The sequence below is a fragment of the Mauremys reevesii genome, linkage group 19, assembly GCF_016161935.1.
Source record: "Mauremys reevesii isolate NIE-2019 linkage group 19, ASM1616193v1, whole genome shotgun sequence".
In the NCBI taxonomy this organism is placed as follows: domain Eukaryota; kingdom Metazoa; phylum Chordata; order Testudines; family Geoemydidae; genus Mauremys; species Mauremys reevesii.
The window spans coordinates 12884883-12906521 of NC_052641.1; the positions used below are offsets into that span (position 1 = coordinate 12884883).

Consider the following 21639-nt stretch of genomic DNA (forward strand, 5'->3'; position numbering starts at 1 on the left):
ATCTGATCAGGTTTGCTAAATTAATCACTCCAAGCTTCACTAAGCAATGAAGGATGCAAACTGTTTCTAAAGTCACAGCAGTGGGCTTGCATCAAGGGCATTGCTGGGATTCTTTTCTACAGGTGCAGGAGGCAGGGTGATCAGACATCCCAGTATTATCGGGACCATCCGATATTGGGGGCTTTTGCATCTCAATTTTTCACACTTGCTATCTGGTCACCCTAGCAAGGAGTATAAACGTTATACCTTCAGCATCCTCTTCAGGGATATGGGTGAGAACCCACCCCCGCCTCCTTGCCTTCAGAGGCAAACAGGAATCACTGCAGCAATTTCTATTTTGTACTCTGCAAATACATGCAGATACAACACTAGCACAGCTGTGCTTTTGCAGCATTAGGTTTATGTTAAGCTGCTAGTGTTTGCCATGATCACCTGCATAAAGTGCCTCTCCAGTTGTTCCCCTGCCCCTACTCAGTTCTTATGCACAAATCTGCCATGCATGCAATCTCCTGGAATGCATAAGCAGTCACCAGTGCCCTTAACAGCCTAGTCATCTGACATGCAACTAGTGCCAGCAGCAGTGTGCTGGAACAGAAGGGACTGAAGTGGAGTGGAGAGAGGGTGAGTGTTTAATTCTAGTACAGGGGTGGCCAACCTGAGCCTGAGAAGGAACCAGAATTTACCAATGTACATTGCCAAAGAGCCACAGTAATACATCAGCAGCCCTCTCTCAGCTTCCCCCTCTCCCCCAACCCCCGCTCCCAGCACCTCCCACCCACCGGCAGCCCCACTGATCAGCACCTCCCTCTCCCTCCCGGGAGATCAGCTGTTTCATGACATGCAGGAGGCTGGCTGGGGGGAGAGAGGAGCGAGGGTACTGCAGGCTTAGGGGCAGGAAGGGGTGGAATGGGGGCAAGGCTTGTGGCCGAGCCAGGGGTTGAGCAGTGAGCACCCCCCACCCAGCACACTGGAAAGTTGGCGCCTGTAGCTCCAGCCCCAGAGTTGGTGCCTATACAAGGAGCCGCATATTAACTTCTGAAGAGCCGCACGTGGCTCCAGAGCCACAGGCTGACCACCCCTGTTCTAGTAAGTTGCCCTTCTGTAGCAGAGGGCTTTACAGGAAACATTTGTGGGTGATGCTATAGCCATGCCTACACTATGAACTCTTCAATGCAGGGTTTAGACATGGTTGCTGAAGCCGTGGTGAACATGGTTTGTGTTTGTCTACACTTGCTGCTAAACAGTGCACAACACATGTTTAGCTGCACCCATTGTGAGAAAGGGTTCAAACTTCAGAGTAGACACAAGACCTAGGTGCACATGCTGCTGGATGCCAGTACACAAAAAGGGGTGGAGGACAAGCAGTAATGAGGCGGGGGCTAACGCTACAATCCTACAGGGATTGTCTAAGAGCAGATAAGGCAATGTTAAGAACGGAAACGCCAATCTCCTCCCCCCAGAGCTCACTAGGATACCGTGCAGTTAATCAGCTGGTTTACTCAAGAGCTCCTAATTTCAGCAAGAACGAACTATAGGGGAAGATACCTAAAACAGCCTCTAAGGGGAAAGGATATTTGGCTCCCATGTCCGTCTGTTTCCTCCACCGCCCCCCCCCCCCCCCACACACACAGTTGACTCCCCTTTAAAGGTGAGGGAGGGAGCCTAAGAGGAAAGACGACTGCCCTATAGCTTGCTGCCAGCAGCCCCTGCAAAGGGGCAGTGGAAAAGATGATGGCAGCCCATGCCTCTGGTAGGTATGAGCAGCAGGGGCCACAAGCAAACTTGTTTCCCATACACTCACCAAGCCAACTAGTCCAAAACATCTTGATACACCACTTTCCCCACTGCATCCCCACCCTCCTTTCTGCCACCCTACTCCCAAGCCATACCTGTTTCCACTGGCGGTAGGTAGTGAACTCCTGGGAAGGAATGAAGAGGCTCAGGCGGAAGATAGATTTGAGCTGGGCTGGGAGCCCCTTTGACTCAAAGTACTGGAACTCTGTCTGGGACTCCCCGAACGCTGGCACATACAGACACAAGCAGAGCATGTTTCTGTACCAGCGACTCAGGTGCTGACCTACACGGCCAAGCGGCCTGAGCGATCCCCGGCTGGAGCTAGTTTCAGTGCGTGGGGGAAAGGAAATGCCGGCAAGTCTCATGACACATGGCTATGAGCTGTCGGTGCTCAGCTGCCATTGGCTGCTCAAGCCCTGCCCTTCTGCTTAAACGGGAAGCCTTCTTTGTGCAATACCTCCCAGTTAGCCAACCAGACACTGGCTTTGTGACAAGGCATGTGAGCTGCTTCCAATTGCTCAACTCCAGGCTCTCTGTAAAGCCCAAGCAGCCCACGTCACACTCTCACCAGCAGAGTTAACTCTTCCCTGTCCCCCTCACTTATCCTTTCCCCCTCCTCAACCCAACCGGGATGCAGACAGCACAGTCCCATGCAGCACCCAAAGCACTGGGGCTGGGAAAGGCCGTAAGAAATGTTTAAGTGTGTAGAGGGAGAGCTGCAAGAATATCCAGGAGAAGCTTCTCCTTTCCCCATTTGTAATGCTCGCTGGATGCTCTTTGCCTTAGACTAGACTCGACTCTTTGGGGCAGCATCTCTCTTCCCAGCACAATGCCATCCAATCCTTTGGTCAATACCACAGATACTAATGCTAGGATTCAAAGGACTGGATTTCCCCTCACCCCGCAACCAATATTCCAATGATTTTCTTACTTCCTCTAAAAGATGCATGGGACACAGGATACTCCATACACCCACTGCCTTCATGCCACATTCAAGATCTCCAGCTACAAGACCCCAAGAGTCCCATGTTTAAAGGTGGCTGTGGTATAACAGAGGATAATTAGCACTCTGGTTATAAACAATCTTGGGAAATATAATTAGAGTTTGGGTGATGTCAACCACGAGGGAGTATTCCTGTATGCCCAAACAGATCAATGCTGCAGCCCTGTTCTCAGGGGCACTGAGAAAAGGTGGTCGAGAGACATGTGCCACTGTGACAGACTTGCAGGAAGCCAGTCGAAAGCAGGCTCCAGGTTAGGATGGAATATACACTTCAGACTCAGTCTTGGAAAACGTGTGTGTCTAATTTTGAGACAAATTAAAATCTAACTAGCCATTGATGGAGCAGTAAATGTAAGCTTGCATGGTTACGTGGTAAGTGATTAATTATAGATGGGAAAACGTGAAAACAACATGTTGTCCAGTTACAGCTTACACTGCAAAATGGTCTGGGTGGATACAATGTTTTTCTCTGGTTCTCCCATCTATTAAGCCACTTAATGCTTTCATCACTGGTGCATGGAGCAGTATAGAGTTGGTCAGACTAACAAATGGGGTGTGCTGTGAGGACCCCTTATTGAGCACAGATATGACTACAGGCTTCTAAATGCTTGGCACTTTGGTGCATGGGCACTAAATATTCCCTGCCATTGCTGTATACAGATAGAGAAAAAGCAACAAAAAAGACCATACACCAGGTTGACTGTTCTGTAATCAGTTACAGGGCTATTAATTGGTTCCCATAATCCTCTGCATTATTAGAACATAGTTTAGTTTTAACAGGAAAGTAAAGTTAAGTCCCTGTCCCTAAAGTCTGCCATAGAAAGGCTACCAGATGAGAGATGGGTGCAAGAATCAACATTCAATTTCCAGCTTCCCAAAGCACTATGATCTGTCTGTTCTAGGGGAAAGGAAGTTAATTTGCTGGACTAGTTTAAACCAGTTTAGCAAATAGTTAACCTTGCTAGAGCAATAGTTTGCAAATGATTATCTCTGGCCACACTGGACAAACTATATGCCAGAACCAGTTTAAAAACTAGTTCAAACATTCTCTCCCTCACATCCTAGTGTCCAAAAAACATGAAAACCTTTCCACGGAATTTTGTTCATTAGGATGAAATTTTAAAACGTGTCTTTACAAGCTGATCATGGAGTAGCAAGCCAGTTACATGGACGGGATTGTTTAGTCTGGGGCTTTAATTTGAGGAATTTACAAAAGCAAGTCATGATCTATTAAGCAACGTTTAGTATTCTCCCCAACTTCAGCTCCCAAAAGCTTGGCCATACTACAGCTTTCATAACTCCACTCCCAGGCCTCTCACCCCACTGTGCCCCTTAATTTCACTATTACCTAACCAGGCTTAACCTACTCCCCTGTGACGTCTGTCTGCACACAGAACAGGATCCTCTCACCAAATCCAGACCCTCTTAGAGATCAGCTGCAGAAACCAATAGTGCAATAGAAGCCAATAGTGCACCCCTCTTTCCCCACACTTGCCCAAAGACCAATCTTTGCTACAATCATCAGCCCAACAGAGTCAAAGGCAAATGCCTCCTACAAGGCTGACTGAACTGGCTTTTCCCATCGGAGACCTACTCCACTACGTAGCGATTGAGAAGAACCCCGCCATCACCACACACGCACGCTTCCCAGACGTCATTCTTTGTTACAGCCACTTGACACCACAGTTGCTATGACAACACAATGCAGCTTTTCCCAATGAAATCCACCTACACTTGGAAGCGGGAGACAAAACTGTGCGTTTCAGGGAAGAAACGCCCACTATCCAACGTCAAAGTAGAGAAGTGAAGAGGAGGGCAAGAAAGTCATTTTAAAGCAAGGTATTAGTATTAGTTACAGCACAATGAATGAACTAAGAGGAGGAGATGGAATGCAACTTGAGTTTACACCAGCAACTGCATTTACAGAGATGAATGCAAAGCAGGAGAGTGTGCAGATATCAAGTGTCTAGATCCCATTTCAAGAAGCTGGAAGGTCAGAAGTATCAAAGCAAATTGCTCTGTAAAGCATCAGAAACCTGGGTTACTGTGGTACTGAGAACTTATTTCTACATGCTTTAAACAATGAAGCCGAGTATAGTGAGTGCCTTTTGGAAATGCAGCAGTGGCACCGTCCAGCCCACTCTCCATACATCTGCAATATGTGAGGCTGAGCTGCAATGACTCAACTACTTGGACTCTAGAAATACAGTGAAAGCTACACAAGACACCTACCTCTGCTGCTGCTTCACTGTGAATCTCAGGAGTATCCTTGCCTTACTCCTGCCTAAACTACCCCTTCCACTGATCTCCTTTCCAGATAGCAGGATGGGTGAGATGGGGAGTTAACAGTCATGTGACAGATCCATACCTACTCCTTTCTTGCAGTGAACTCCCAGCAGCTGTTTCCCACCGAGACGAGCCCTGCCCTGGAAAGAGCACTGCCTAGATCCAGCTTTCTTCAGCTACAAAGGACTGACCTTAATTTGCCATCAAGAGGGCCGAAAGCTTACTTTCAAATCATTCATAAACAGCACTTGGCATAATAAAACAAATCCTCGTGTCAGTTTCCAGTTGCAACATCTTATTTGAATGTTAACTATTGCTCTGTGCATTCCTGTTTACAGGGGACATTTTTTGGGAGACCACCCCAAAGGATGCAGTACCAAGATTACATTCAGTAATGCTGTGACGTGCAGGAGTATCCTCATCCCAGCAATTCTCATGACTTACCCCTCTCGTGGGCCTCTTAAGTTAGAGAGCCACTTGTTGGTGCCTCATCCCAAGCGAAACGCTAGAATTTGATTACATGAAAAAGTAATATAGGGCAGTATTAAGGAGACAAGATGAACGTATACCTGCTTTTGAGATCCATGCTATTTATTTCCTTTCCCTGGGCAGAAGCTTGGCACTAGCTCAAGGGCTTGCTCCCTATCTGAAGTCCCCTCAGTGCAAATCTTTCCTGGTTAGAGTATGTCTACAGAGCAATAAAAACCCAGCAGCAGGGAGTCTCAGAGCCTGAGTCGATTAACTCAGACTCATGAGGCTCAGGCTGAGGAGTTAAAAGTAGCAGTGTAGCTGTTCGGGCGTGGCCTGGAGCCTGGGCCCCAAGAGCATCCCCACTTGTCAGGTTTCAGAGCCTGGGCTACATTGCTATTTTTAGCCCCACAGCCCAAGCCAGCTGATCCAGGCCAACTGCACCAGTGCTGCAGGTCTTACTGCAGTACAGAACCCGAGGGTATGGCCATCTCCTGGGCATCTGTGTCACCTCCAATTTTAGTGCTCTCCATTAATCAGGCCATGGTTGAATTTACACCAACACATCTGCCCAGAGACATGAGGCAGCTGCATTAGGACAGAGGGTTTTGTTTTTAATTTAATAGGTTAAAAAAAGCCTCTGGAAATACTAAGGGCAGGTCTACACTACCAGTTATGTGGATATAACTTAGGTTGCTCAGGAGTGTGAAAAAGCCACTCCCCTGAGCTACGCAAGTTACACCGACCTAAGCGGTGTCCACACATAGCTACCGCCTCTCGTGGAGGTGGAATAATTATGCTGACAGGAGAGCGGCATAGAGCAACTTCACTAGACGCGCTACAGCAGCATTGGCGCAGTTGTGAGGATGCAGCGCTTCTAGTGTAGACTAGCCCTAAGTGCCGGTCTGTGCCACAACTCACTGGAAATGCAGCTTGAAGACTAATGTGCTTTTCCATTGTGGCACAAGCAGCTTGGGGGACCACTGCTGGTCCCTGGACCAGTCTGAGAACCACTGTGTCTGAGGAGCTGTCTACACTACCATGCGGGGTCGATCTAAGATATGCAACTTCAGCTACGTGAATGGCATAGCTGAAGTCAACGTACTTAGATCTACCTACCACAGTGTTTTCACTGCAGTAAGCTGACAGCTGACACCCTCCCGTCGACTCCACTTGCGTTTCTCGTTCTGGTGAAGTACTGGAGTCAATGGGAGAGCGCTCAGCAGTAGATTTATCACTTCTAGTACAGATGCAATAAATCGATCCCTGCTGGATTGCTCACTGCCCGCCAATCCAGTGGGTAGTGTAGACAAGCCCTGACTATTGCTCAGCAAAGGAATAAATAGATCCCAACTGGTAATTTCTTTTGATTTTATATTTCAACTCCTGGAAGTTGGAGTATAATTAATTGTACAGGACAGAAAGTCCTAACAGGACACAAACATCGAGGAGTGGACAGGGATACAAAATGGGGGAAGAGGGCAGTTAATCATTTGTTAATTCAATACAGTCCACAGCACACTAAAGAACAATAGCAGCTAGCCAGGGCTACAGGGAGGGGAGAAAGTAAAAGGTAAATATTTCACATGAAGCTAACTAAACTCCAGGCAAGCTGACCTCTTCCACTCACGACAACCAGCTCAAGAGTGACAGATGCTGGTGTGATTGGCAGGAATTTGCTGCACACACCTGGTAAACATGCCAGCAGATCACATACCCATCAACATTTTACATACATGTGGGTGAAAACCAGCCCGATGCTTCAATAACCACCTCCAAGTAGCCATCACATCAAAGTCTGTGCAACTGTAAGGCAAGGACCACAGGGATAAACAGAAGCAATTCATACTGGACTATGGAATCTGCTTCTTAACATCAGGTTTGTTCGTACAAACGAAGCCATCACAGCATCTAGCTCTCAGGCATAATAAATATTTTGTATTTATATAGCAGCTGAGGCATTCAAGATACTTTTACAAAGGGAACAGAGAGGCAGAGGGATTAGATGACTCACTCAAGGTCACAGACACTCAGTGGCAGAGCTAGGAACAGAACCCACCTCTGCCTCCCATATCCCACACTAACCACCAAACAACAGTTCCCACTACATGACAGCAAAGGTAAATGAGAAGCCCCAGTGCTGAGCTAGGCTCTCCCCATCCCCACCCTCCCACAGATTTCAAGGCTGAGTTAATTCTCTATCCACTGACAGGAAGCAGCCTCCCAAGGTCATGAGAATGTGTCACACAGGGAAGGAATGAGACAGACTTCAGCTTCATCCCCACTCTTGAAGAGGGAACATTGATCTGGAGAGGCAGATTGATCTTCTCAAAGGCAGAGGACCCATTACTCCCGCAGAAGAGGCACTAGAGATCTTTAACCCCACTCATTCTAGGCTTCCTCTCACAGCCTGCTTTAACTCATCACTGGCTTCTCTGTCTTTCCCCTTCCTATCTTCTCTCCATTCACCCTTCATGCATTTCTTTTCTTTAAAAAGGGTACCCAGGTCCCATCACTGGACAACCAGCAAAGAGGAATAAGTCCCTGCAGCTTTCTCAGGTCAGGCCCAAGCAGGGACTGCCCCGTCCAGTGGAACCACAGCCACAAATTCAGCCCTGCTTGCTTCAATCCAATGCCTGAGGCAGAAAAGATTACAATCGCCTCCACCACATAATCCCAGCCTGTTCATCCCAGTAACAAGAACACAGGCGGCTTTTAAAACAGCATCTATACCTAGTTCCCTGCCTGGTAAACTGGGCCTTGCAACCCACCTATCATTATCCCTGCTGGTGGCCGACCATCTGTCTCAACATTCTTCCCTTCCCCTGCTCCCATCACTTGGAGAGGTTGTACCTGCCTGCCCCCCTTTTCCCCAGTCTCAGTCACTCCTTTTGTAACAAACCATATGCAATCACAGCCTGACTGCTCTTCTCTCCCAATCTCCACATTAACTTCTACAACAGGCAGCAGTTGCCACCTCGTTAAATAGCTAAATAATCAAATTAAGAGGAGTAAAATTGTACCCAGCCTATACTGTTGCATGATCCCAGGCTCCTGTACATTAACATACTGCTTAACCGCCTTTGTCTAGCTGCCCCAGATACAAGGAATATCCTTTTGTTCTCTATCTATTGTACTTGCCCCCACGCCCACTCTCCCTCTCCTCAGAAGTTTCGATCTTCATTCCAGTCCCAGTGTCCCTTCCCTATCCTCTCCTGGGAAACTATTCTTCATTGCCGCAGTGTAAATCCTCCTGCCTCTGACAGACTCCAGCTCTGTGCACCATTTAGCTAATGCTGTCAGGCTCTTGCGTGCTCAAAATATCCTGGTTTCTCTTGCATCTCCTGAGGCATCACCCCACCTATGCAAGTTACTAGACTATTTCTTAGCCCTTAACCAGTCCCCAATGCAGGCGCGGAAGTACATGAACCTCATTATTAGCCCATATTATTGTTCCTCGCCTTCTCAGACTAAGCCTCTGCTTTCAGTTGCTAAGGAACCTTTGGGCTCCAATATTTCATCTTGCTCCCAAAGCAGTTTCTCTGGAGAGGTCAGTCCTCAAAATATTTTGTGATTAGGGCGCGCGGGGGGGGAGGGGAGGGAGAGAGGGAACTACTGGCAGCTCACTTGCTTACACACTTATACTTCTAGCAAGCCCACCCCCAGGATCACTCTACCTTCTTGCCAGCCCCCACCCCCACCGCCACCCCCATTCCTCCCTTCAGGGAACTCCAGTTTCACACTCCCTCATCTCCCCCCAACACCCTTTGTTCCAGTAGGCCAGGCATGTGCAACCCAATGCAAGCCAGCCCCTATTCAGGAACCTCAGAAGCTCTGTTACCTTTGGAAAATGCTCTGCGGGTCCAACCACCAGTAAGATAGTTGGTCTCTTTTCAGTGGGATCAGCCCCTCTGTCCTGTGGCTTCCCCAACAGGTTTGGCCCCTGGTCCCCTGGGTCTGGAATTGGGGTCGTCTCTCTGGCCTCATTCTCTTTTCCTCCTGCAGGACCTTGGCATGTGGCCCTGGTAAAGAGGCTGGACAGAACACGCCAGAGGGTCTGCAGCATTGCTACTCCAGTGAGAGTCCCAGTCAAGGAAACCCTGCAATCAGTGGCTGCCTGCTGCCAAGGATGTGACTGCAGTACCAAGCCCTCCAAACTGGGAATCCGTTCCGCCCAGCAGCCAGAAAGAGATTCAAGTCAGCAACTCCAAGGGTTCAGTTGCTTTACAGACTATTCCTGCAGCTGATTCCTGCCTTTTGAAATTGCTGCTACTGCTGTCGTGCCTGGCCTGATAAGCAGCTCACTGTACAAGCGCCTCAGAGCTGGTGGCAACAGACAAAGCTCAAGAGCTCTGGCATGGAGAACCCAAGATACTGAGCTTTAGAGGAAGTCTGGACAGAGAAGCCAAGATGCTGAGCTTAATATGAAAGCCAAAATGGACCCTTTCACTCTGGGAAGCTGCTCAAAGCTACCAATTAACCTAGGCTCTCCCTGGCTCATCTAACGCACATCAAGTGAGCCGAAACCCTGAGTATCCAGCCTGCATTCTCACTGCAGCAGTGCCCAGCCAATCACCTCTCCCGACACTAACATGTTCATTATTCAAACCAGCAATCTTAGCCCAATAGAAGTGTGTGCAACCAGACGATTTCTTTGCATGCAGCCAGACAGTCCTGCAGAGAAGCACTGACTGCAGCCCGCAGAATGAGGCTGGATTAGCCAGGTACCAGCAGGGCTGGAGAGGACTATATTCAAAAAATACGCCGGCTCTGGGCATCTAAACCACAACCCTGACATAGCTACTTTATCATACAGAAACCTGAAAGAGGATAGGAATCACACATACCTGCTTCTATGACTCAGCAGCTGCAGCTGAATCTATATCCTTTGTTAGTAGAGCAGATGGCTCTTTATAAGCTAGAGTCCTGTGGTCCTTAGCCACAACTGAATTGACCTGTAAAGCAGCAGTTCTCAACATGGGGTACATGTACCCCTGGAGGTCATCAGAGGTCTTCCGGGGGGAGATGGGGGTACATCAACTCATCTAGATATTGGCCTAGTTTTACAACAGGCTACATAAACGGCACTAGCGAAGTCAGTACAAACTAAAATTTCATAGACAATGATTTGTTTCTATTGCTCTGTATTCGATACACTGAAATGTAAGTACAATATTTATATTCCAAATATGGTAAAAATGAGAAAGTAAGCAATAGTTCAGTAATAGTGTGCTGTGACACTTATTTTTATGATTAATTTTGTAAGCTTTTAAGTGAGGTAAAACTTGGGATACACAAGACAAATCAGACTCTTGAAAGAGGTACAGTAGTCTGGAAAGGTTGAGAGCCATTGCTCTAAAGGAAGGGAGGGGCAGGCAGCTAGCCTATAATAGTCTCATCCGTAGTCCACTAGCTGCTTGGTGTTGCATTACTCTTCTGGCATTTTAACTAGGATACCATGACATTTACAAAGCCTTCATGACTCCTCCTCTTTCCACAGGCTCTAACATGCAGTGGTTAAAGTGCAGCCCGCTAGTCAAATTCTGCCAGAGTTCTGTGATGCGACCTTTAGATGGTCCTATGAGAAGATGCATGGTCTAGTGTGAGGAGTGTATTTTTTTTGGTCAAGGTCCAAATTTCTTGGTTAAGGTCCAAACTCTAGAGAAAACAACAAAACACCAATAATGATTATAAGTAAAATAAAAAGGTTTCAGGGTCCGTTCAAAAGCATCTGGTGGCCTGAATTTGGCCCATGGTCCACCTATTTACTACCACTGGTCTAGTGGATACAGCAGGGGACTGGGAAGAGATTTCTGGTTTCTAGGCTGAACTGTAAAATGGTTTGCTATCTTCAGATGAAAGCCACTACAGAAGTATTAATATAGGAATGTGACTCAGAGATTATAGATCCCAACATGCTATATTCCACCTTGATTTAAGTGGCCTGGCTGTATTAAAGAGGAGTTGTTGCAGCTCTTTATTTAATGCAAATTAAAGTGTTATCCTCTGGATCCTGGAAAATTGCTAGCATAGCCAAAGATAATGCTGGACAAAGGAAGAATGGATGTAGGGAAAATATTTTCCTCGCAGAAACCTCCTAGGGAGGAGGGAAAGTTGCTTATTGTATGTAGTTGATTTTCCATTCTGGTGCTCTATCTTCAGCGTTTTAACTTATTATGACTACAGGGACAGTCATTTACAGCCCAGGAAGTCATACAATTCTGTAGATGTTTTGTGAGAAACTAGCAGCAAAAGTTTGCAAAGCAGATGAGCTTGTAAGGATGTGCATGTATCTATGTATTTATTAACATTACAAGTCCACTTAGTCACTTATATAATAATTCAAGTCATGAATGATCATGCAGCAAAGTGGGAGAAAAGCTCAAGTCTGAAGCTGGTCTTCTCCAAGCGTGCAGAAGACTTCACATTACAAGCATATCTGCTGAGGTTCAAGTGCAATGTACAGTCCTTTTGACTCCACAGCATCCCCTTGCTAAGTGACTATTTTTTTTACTGGTTCTGCATTACAGGAGACAAGGAGAGAGAGGTTAGGAAGTAAAGAGGAAAGGATACAAAGTATGAATTTGCAGAGAAAACTACACTCACCTACCACAATCAAAGTATAGCACAAGAAAATTGTGGTTTGGATTTCACTCTACTCAGAACAGTCTACAGGAAAAAAGTGGGAGCAGGAAGAATACTTTTTTGTAATGCCTTGACTAAGCAGTATTGTTGTAGCCATGACGCTCTCAGGATATTAGAGAGACAAGGTGGGTAATGCAACATCTTTTAGTGGATCAACTTCGGGGCGCAGACACACATGAGCCTTCAAGCTTACACAGAGCTCTTCCTTATGGCTGGGAAAGGTACCCAATAACTGTTCCAACAGACAAGTTAAAAGAAAGTAGGAAGATATAGCCATTTAAATATTAGCATTGTACTGCCATAAAAGTTAAACTATTCTTTAGGCCTTGGACACTGTAAGAATCTGAGCTGCAGGTTTCCTGGTTTCTCTGACAGAGTAATACTGCAGTAACTGAGTAAAAGTTCTTGCAAACCAACCTTCCTGTTAGTGTCTAAGCCTGCAAGAGAAGATGTGAAGACAGTTGGCTTCTAATTCAGATTTGCTGTTCGGTAAGGCCCATACATATGGAACAACTAAAGTTACACACCAGTATTTCCATAGTTTCTCTGCTGAAGACTGACCTGAAGTTACGCTGTAAAATTCTTGGCAGGAACTGTATCTTCCTTTGTTGGTGCAGGGACTGTATCTTCCCTGGGCACACTGCTGGTCTTGTGCAAGGGATGACATTATTGCTGCAGGGTAGAAATCTAGCCAAACCCCTTTGGGTTTCCTCCTCCTAGTAAATCAGGCCTTGTCAGAATTCTTTCACTGCACTAATCTAGCAACTGCTGTATGCATAGGTAGATTTTCTAATCCATATTTAACAGAAGCAAGTTTTGTTCATATCAAGTGAAGAACACCTCATATTAGGGTTACAAAAATAAAGCCAGTTAAGGGCAGGATGTTTAGAGGGGGTTCAGTTAGCACCAAGATATTTGCATATAGCACTGGAGACTCCCACAAAAACACCATTCTACCCAAGGCACCAAAAAGTGACAGACACGCTCTATAATCCACTCAGATATGCAACAAATATTGACACTAACCTGATGTGTGCATCTCAGAGGAGAACTAAGAGCCATATACTGAAATTGACCATGGCAGTATATATTGAAGACAAGGATGGCCAGAGGTCCATGTTTACTCATTAGCTATACTTGTGCCCAAACTGAAGTCCAGGCTGGTGGTCCCCTGAAAGTGGGCTGGTCACATGTTGACACTCCTTGTTTCCAACTGCTTCTACAGGTCCCCAGTCCTCATGGAGAGAAGCAGCTGGAAGGGCCTCCTTAAGCAACTGGAAATGAAAAGCAGCCAACCTAGTTGCCTCTATTAGGGGTCACTGCTACAGGAGCAGCCTCGGGAACCAGAGCCGCCAGTGGGACTGGAATGTCCAGGGCAGAAGATAACAAGGCAGCCAGGCACTCTGCCCAGGGGACAGAAAGAAGTACAGACAGGAGGGGAAGATGAAAGGAAGAGCAGGGTTAGGTTATTTGTATGTTATGACACTAAAATTAAAAATACAATAGTTTCCTCAATATTACTTTGCCATGGGAGTGATCACTGTAGTTGCCACAGGGATGTTCTGCAACAAGGAAGTGATGAGGGTGGAGAAAAAGAGGGGACTTGTAAGGCATTTATTAAGAGTGGGCCCACACTATGAAAGTTTGAAACCCTTTGACCTATTGTTTCCCACGCGGATGGGTGCCAGATGAATCACCTTCCCTTTCCACCCACACAACCGTAGAGTTCAATTCAGTCCCAGAGAATTGGCCTTTTCATGCTGTTTTTTAAAACATCTCCCTAACTGAGGAAGTTCACAGTGTTTCAGTGAGAACTCATTGACACAGCTAGCTAACACTGCAAGAACATGGGGGGTGGCAAAAAAGGGAGCTGCAGAGGCGCTGACTGGATTGCTTGTAATGGCATCTTTCATCCTTCTCCAGTTACCGGGAGCTAGAAGCCACAGTAGCCTCCATCTCTAGTTCCCCAAGTGACCCTGCAGGAATGAACAGTGACTCATCTTGTTTCAAAGCTGCACTGGAAACACCCAGCTGAGGACAAGCACTGGCTGCAGATAAGCAATCCCGTGATACTGCATTAGCCCTGTGCGTCTCAGCGTAGGAGAAAAGTTATACTATTTGTCATCATCAACCTTTTAGAACTGAAATTGTTGGAAAAATTAAGAGGATTGAGTGTGTGAACTTTTCACACTCCAGAGACAGAGCTGAAATACAGCCTGCAGTGCTTCTTGCATCAGGCAGTCAAAACCAGACATTCTGGCCATTACTTCTTAAGCAATTAAACTGGGTGGTGCAAAAAACACTTTCTAACAGTCAGCTGTAGTAATGCATTAAGCTGATATAAGGCACAGTGTAGTAAATGCTACACTGGTCCCCTTGCTAGATACCTGTAAAGAAAGGTACAGAAAGGGACTCTATGGTATAAATCCTTTTTACCATTTCAAATGAATCATTCCAGGTGATAGATAATTGCAAATCATCAACTGGGAGCCTGTGCCAAACACAAGGGTATGAAGAATGCAGATGAGGGGGGTTGGTACATAGTCAGAGCCCATCGGGGTCACTGAAGAGTGAGTACTCAGTAAGGTCATACAAATCACATGAGGAGTAATGAGGGTGGATAGGAGACTGGGCAGACTAAACAACGCAAGATTAAAAAGCGGTTCTCTCTCCTGCTCCAGTAACAAATAACTTAAAACCCCAGACGATTCCCACTTACAAACTGCAGTGGGTTAAATCCCAGGAACATAGCTATCAAATGATTTTCTCCCTCTAGTCCTGAGCCCCACGCTTATACCCACACAGCTCCTGAGGTGCAATAATGCACAGGTCCTGATCTTCCTAAAATCTGCAGCATTTAGGGAAATTTATTGAGCCCAATGTACATACCAAAGGATCCTGCCATCTCATGTGTCTCATAATCTAACAGATTAGAGCTCTTACTGCAAAATCCTTTTCTGAAACCCACTATAGCTGTCAGAAGTAGTCATGTGACTAGCTTTAGCGCATGGATAACTTCTCCATCACATTCCACACTGATGTGGGGGTAGATTGCAGTTACCGTAGCTACTTCTGAGCTTCAATGTGGGAAAAAGAAGCTACACTTTCCAAGTTTCCAGCTGTGTTCATGCCAGTGGACATCAACTGTAGTGAGACTGTACTATCAGTGAATGGTGACATCAGTAAAATATTACCCAGCAACATGTGAGGCTGACCCTGGATGCTATAATATACTAAATAGGCTGCATGGATCTCAAACTCTCACCATTTTGTGAAACTTACTCTGAATAAGAGCTCCAAATCCTTACTGAAATGGTTTTAGGGCTATTTCAACCATTTAGGAGTCTGTCTTACTTTTAGGCAGATTCTTAACTTTTTTTTTAATTTTCATTTATTTTTCCTAATTGGAACAGTACCAATGGGTGGCCTGGTATATTGGGCTCTTGACTACTTTTATTTCTGATAAAGTGTTTTGTTTCCTACCACCACTCCCTGCATCCGTCCTCACTTACAGCCAGGACTAGGAGAAGCTGTTTCCCAAAAGCAGACATTGGGGCTAGTTTGCCCAGTTCTCCTCACTAATTATTCATTACTCCGTGAAGTAGGTCCTAAAAAACCAACAATGCCCATGCGACATGGTCAATGCCCTTGCCTACAGAATAAGACCACATGTGTTTTTTTGATTCTGTAACTGCTTGTGATCTATAGTTTCCTTTTGTAGGTTGTACCTGCAGCAAGTCTCTGCAAATTGGGTGAGCTGTTCTGCAGTTGCCCCATTTGGCTGAGAAGCCAGAACATGCATTATCCACCAGGAACAGAACATCTCAGTAACAAGCAGAATTCAGCTCTGGAATTCCCTCACTGCATGCTATTTACATTTTTTTTTTAATCATGTAAGAGGCATTGCTACTTCTGCATCACACAAAGTAGAAGCCTGACCTAATGCAGAGGCTACTTCCAGCTGAAGACACCTGATAAGCATCATCGGCCTTCTCCAATTTGCTGGAAGTGCAGATTACAGAGCAATCTATTTAACTGAAAGAATGTTCCAGGACCACATATCCAAATATGACAGGACATCTGACCCCCCTGATATCCCAGCATAAGACACCAGGTATTGCACATGTTGCCAAGTGCTCTGCTTATTTAACTAGGCAAGAAGGGGTGGGGAATTGCTATATATGCGTTTAAAAGTTCTTCCCCTGTCTACTCTCAGCAACAACGTGTACCTTGCCATACGTTGCAGCATTTTATACCTCTAGCAACAAAGATGAACCTCTGGGTGGCCAGCACTGAGTTCAAGATTTTCACCAATATTAAGAGAGCCTTAAGTATTGACAACCCCCATTAAATCCCTGCTGAATTTCTCATTGGCTCTGTGGGTCAGGGCAGAGTGACCAAGGCAGACAGTGAACATGCCAAGCAGTTCCCCAGATACAGGCACTCTCACAATCCAACCCTCTAGCACAGTTCCTGTCTTGCATGGCTACTGGCCAAATCTTTTAATAGAATGACCCTGTAACTGCAAGATTTGCCTGTCCCAAGGCCAATCAGCACATTCCTCATCTGCAAGGAGGTTTTGCTGTGGCAGTGAGGAACTCTTTGGATTGATTATGAAGTGTTCATTTTGGTCCTAAACTGAAGAACACGTATGAGTTTTGTATTCCATCTTCTACTCCTCACAAGGCTTCTGAATACCATTTATAGCTAGAACAACTCTGGCCCAGCCGCCTACAGAACTGGTGCCATGATATCCTGGTACATGAGGGAAAAAAACTAAGATTTCATCAAGCCACCCACCAACAGGAGAAGAGATACTTCACTCCCTAGAGATCGTCTAATGTATTCCTATTTGCTTACCAGCTCAAGGAAGGTTATACTCAAAAGGTTCTAAGCTAGGCTTAAGAACAATTTCACAAACATGCAAAACTGCTCTAAGAACTGATACAGAACATCCACAATACTCCCCCAGGACAGTGAGTGAACTGTTGGCAAATACCTCAAAGCAAGCAAAGGACTATAGTCCACCATCTAAAAAGGGAAACTATTTGTAATTTGTTTGAATTCATTCATATTGCAACACCCTTAGTTAATTCAACGTTGAATTAATAGGTCACACTGCCTCAAAACTCTGTAAGTTACCCCCATGGAAATTCTGCACCACTATGCAAGACAGAATTTGCACATAAACTAGAAGCTGGGCTGGGCTCAGGGACAGGGGGTGTGGGTGAGAGACTGGAGGGGCAAAGTTGCCCACCCCCCAATGTGCCCAGCTGGCATGTGTACCAGACCAAGACTGAGGCATCCAACAAAAGCTTAACAGCGAAACACAAACTGGGTTCTCATAGGAGTTTCTTTAACTCTCTACTCGTGGGGGAAACTTTTTTGTTGTCTCTATTGTTAAAGACATACTTGCTGACAGGTATTTTGAAATAAATTGCAAAAATAATTGAAACTGGTGTGATTATATTGTGTTATTTTGATCAATATCCAGAATTTTAAAACAGTGTACAGATTTTTTAATTTTTTGCCACAGCATTCTCCCAGGAATAGCAAGTGCCATAGAAGGATTCATAACATGTATAGTAAAATACATTTTATCAAACATACACAGGATTTTAGAGACAGTGTAGCCTGGATTAAAGAACACCTACTGCTATCATCATCCAGTGCTTGACACTTTCAGCTTAAACAGTGGAACGACTAAACAGAACTTTGTCAGTCACTGGGCCCACCAAATTTATGATTAAAGGTATCTTCATCTGACAGCAGATTTTGTTTATGTGTTGGGTTTTTTGCTTTTTGTTTTATTACTTTATTATTATTTATTACAAAATACAATTTTTCCTGCTTTTTTTTTTACCTCTAAGTTACTTACAATATACTCATGTTTTCTATGGTATCAATACAAACTGTAGCCCAAAACATTTTGCAAAGTTAAAAAATTACAGAGATAAAGCTCAAAAGGGGAGAGAAATTTAAACGTTAGTAACAAGAGAGAATGTTTTCAGTCAAGATCTGAAAGGAGAGGGAAGATTGATTAGGCAGAAAATTCAATGCAATTACTCCAGATTGTAGCATCTACAGTCAAGAAGGCAAATGATAAAGATGACTAACAGACGGGAGTAGAGACAGACAAGTTATTTGAGGACATTTAGAAAAAAGTCCATGGTGAATTATAAAACAAAGACAATTTTAAACTGGAGCAAGAAGCAAGCTGCAACAAGTGAAGTTTGTGGCTGGAGCAATTCAGTCACACTTCTTTGTGCACATGAGAAGGTGAGCAGCAGAACTTACATGCTTGAATCGGGAGAGCTGGTACTTGACAAGATCAGAGAAGAGAGTTGCCATAGTCAAGGAAAGAGGAGATGAAAACAGACGAGGATCTCAACACAGGTGGAGCTGAAGTAGTGCCACAGAGGGAACATGCCACTGAGGTGATGACAGGCAGATTTGCTGATATAGATGTGGGAGGAGAAAAAAAGTTCAGGCTCAAGGATGACTTCATAGTTACAGAGAGCAGAGGCAAACAGATGGTCATGGCTGAGAAGAGAAGGAGCTGTGCTTGACTCAGTTTCTTAAATATTCATTAGTCCAAGTGAAGAGGTTTTCCACCATCGCAGAAGAGACTACTGCAGACCAAGCTGATTTACTACTTCAGACTTTGCATGTAAGTGGCTGGCCAACAAATTCCACCAGTTCACTGGTTCAATTGGCTTTAATTTCGGCACTTTTGGAAGGATACTCCAGCCCTGCAATTGATTATGATTGGTAGGAGAAATTAATGTTAGCAGTATGAATGCATGAGCAATAAAAACATGCCTTTTTAATAGGAGTATTTATTAAATTATGTGGAGCTTAACCCTGGTGCAATGGCCAATATACTACCCAGGCAGGTCAAACTAGTTTCCCATCTGAGCACTCTCTATAGTTGAATTGGAGAAGTTACTACAAAAGTTTTATAGAAGGATAAGTGAAAAGTGTTGCTCAGACAATGACTGCCTCTTTACTCCAGAGGTAGCTGCAATCAAGTGATGGAGGAGTGGGTCCCTATACAGTTAATAGCTCTGAGATCCTTCATGAGTGTGTGTGTGTGTATGTACACACACACACTATATCTAATTGCTGAATTCACATCTTAGTTCTTGATGTAAGTACAGTATATGGTTTGTCTTATACCAACCAATGAGAATGAACTATTATTTAGAAAATTAGAACTGAAACCAGTATTTTTGCTCATGCTACACTGTTAGTGATACTGTCATTGATAGTGGTTTGGTGATATATAGGCTGAATAGTTTTAAAGTAATCATAGGGATAATACCACATTATTTACATAGCTACTTTTATCTAGAAAGATGCCAAAGTAATGCAACTCCCCCCACACACACTGAAATGCAGCCACCTCTGAAATAGAAAGCAGCAGTTATTCTGTACCAAAAATACTATGCAGCAACAATAATTTCTGCACCTGAAAGTTTTCATCAAAAGAAAACTGAGGTAGTTGGAATATTACCCAAGAACCTACACTGATTTAATGCTTGCAGCTCACATTCAGCACAGATCAGTGTTGTTACTACAAGAATCTAGCTCATTTATTAAAGCAAGTGGGTTTTTAAACTCACTAACATTAGAGACACATATCGGTCTGATCCACAATTAAGGGTGAAGTTCGCTTCCTTCATAAGACTAATTCTCTCCTACTGCCCCACAAAAACTGAAGTGGTACTCCAATCCTACAGCTCATTACAGATGGTAGAAAAGAAGAATGCTACGTGCCAAAGGGCTTGTCTACACTTACAAGGGATCTGTGGCGATCGATGCATCGGCGGTCGATTTAGTAGGTCTAGTGAAGACCCGCTAAATCGACCACAGATTGCTGTCCCTTCGACTTCTGAATTCCACCTGAACGAGAAGCACAAGGGGAGTGGACGGGAGAACGTCGCCCATCAACATAGATCTACTTACCGCGGGGTCCACAGTACACTAAGTACGTCGACTTCAGCTACATTATTCAAGTAGCTGAAGTTGCATAACTTAGATCGCTCTCCCTCCATAGTGTAGACAAGGCCTGAACCACAGAATGTTTTTCTGAACCACAGCTAACCCACCTGAAGTTTCACAAATGTGAATTTGTGCTCAAGTAGAATTTTCTTGAGCAGTTTGAGACATGAGGATTCCAATATTTTCACTTAACATATTCCCTTAACATAGCTCCAAATTAGTTCTCCCTGGCTAATACTGGTGCCTCTGGCTAGTTTTAAGAATGAGAAAAGGAGGGGGACTAGTTAATAAACTATCTGGGAAACAGGAAACATTTCTCTCAGAAGCTTGTCCAATTTTCATGAAAATTATATTTTGATGGAAATCTTTCAATCAGACCTACTGAAGGGTTGTTTTCACATACTGGAAACTTTGCAACATTTTAAGCTCTGCATCCTAACTAACGCATTTATTAAGAAGCACATATTGCCCCGATGGATGCATTATGAAATGTGCAACACCCTAGCATACACTTTATAAACTCTGAATGTCTAAAAGCCCCAGCTTTGGAAAGGAAGAGACTTGGCTACTCTCTTTAGTGGGGAAAAAGTGAGTAGGGATAACCATGGTAATGACAGAAGAAGAGGCAGAGAGAGAAAGTGAGCCCAGTGAAGGGATAGTGTTGACAGAGGAAAGAAACTTCACTGAAGAATAGGCTGGATAAAGTGGGTTCATGTTTCCCAATTAGAAGCATATATTCCTGTCCCTGTGAGCATTTCCTCACTGGGCTTCCTGCAGTATGGTGGTTTTCATCTCACGTGAGATGCATACATACACACACACTTTACAAGATGTGAAGCCAGATACAACAACACTGCCAGGGAAGAAAAGGGCCTGGCATGCTGAACTGCCCAGGCATGTAGATGTGAGCACAGAATGTTCTGTTGCTTGAACCAACACAATTCTCCCAGAGAGTAAGAAGCTCAGTGCCCATGAAAAACAGCTTGTCAGGCATTGTATGAGGGCACATGCAGATGGTTTATAGTTTAATGTTAAGCTTAGATTTCAGAACCTAAACGCTTCTCAGTGCAGAGAATCACTGATTAAAGACAGAATCCCATAGATATAGTCACAAACAAAAATACTTGCACAACTCGTAAGTTTGATCACAGGATCTGTGGAGCTGGCAAGATCTTCACGTAACTGAAGAATTCTTTCCCTTTACTTCATAAAAGCATAATTCTCAGGCAAAAAGTTATGGTTGAAGAAAATATCACTTCAGAAAAAAGCTGTGTGAGAATACTGTTTTCATACACAAACATTAGAAGTCTAATTAGAGAGGTACAAAAGGATGAAAGTCACCCAAACAATCTCCATAACATTACACTGAGCACAGCAAGAGTTTGAGGATCATGAGGACTTTAAGAACACAAGTGTTCATTTTATAAGAGACACCAAAA

General features: G+C 44.7%; 1 protein-coding gene across 4 annotated transcripts in view; it reads right to left on the reverse strand.

The window, feature by feature from the left end:
* The window catches only part of SLC25A25 (solute carrier family 25 member 25), a 35478-nt gene that overhangs the window by 10824 nt on the left and 3015 nt on the right, over positions 1-21639 (reverse strand). Inside the window, exon 1 of one of the 4 annotated variants that reach the window (XM_039506329.1) lies at positions 1890-2163. The exons of the other annotated variants lie outside the window; for them this stretch is intronic. Within the exon in view, the coding sequence (XP_039362263.1) occupies positions 1890-2159 (270 nt within the window). The 5' untranslated portion in view covers positions 2160-2163. Of the gene's footprint in view, positions 1-1889; positions 2164-21639 lie in introns of those variants that run through there. 4 annotated transcript variants of the gene reach the window in all.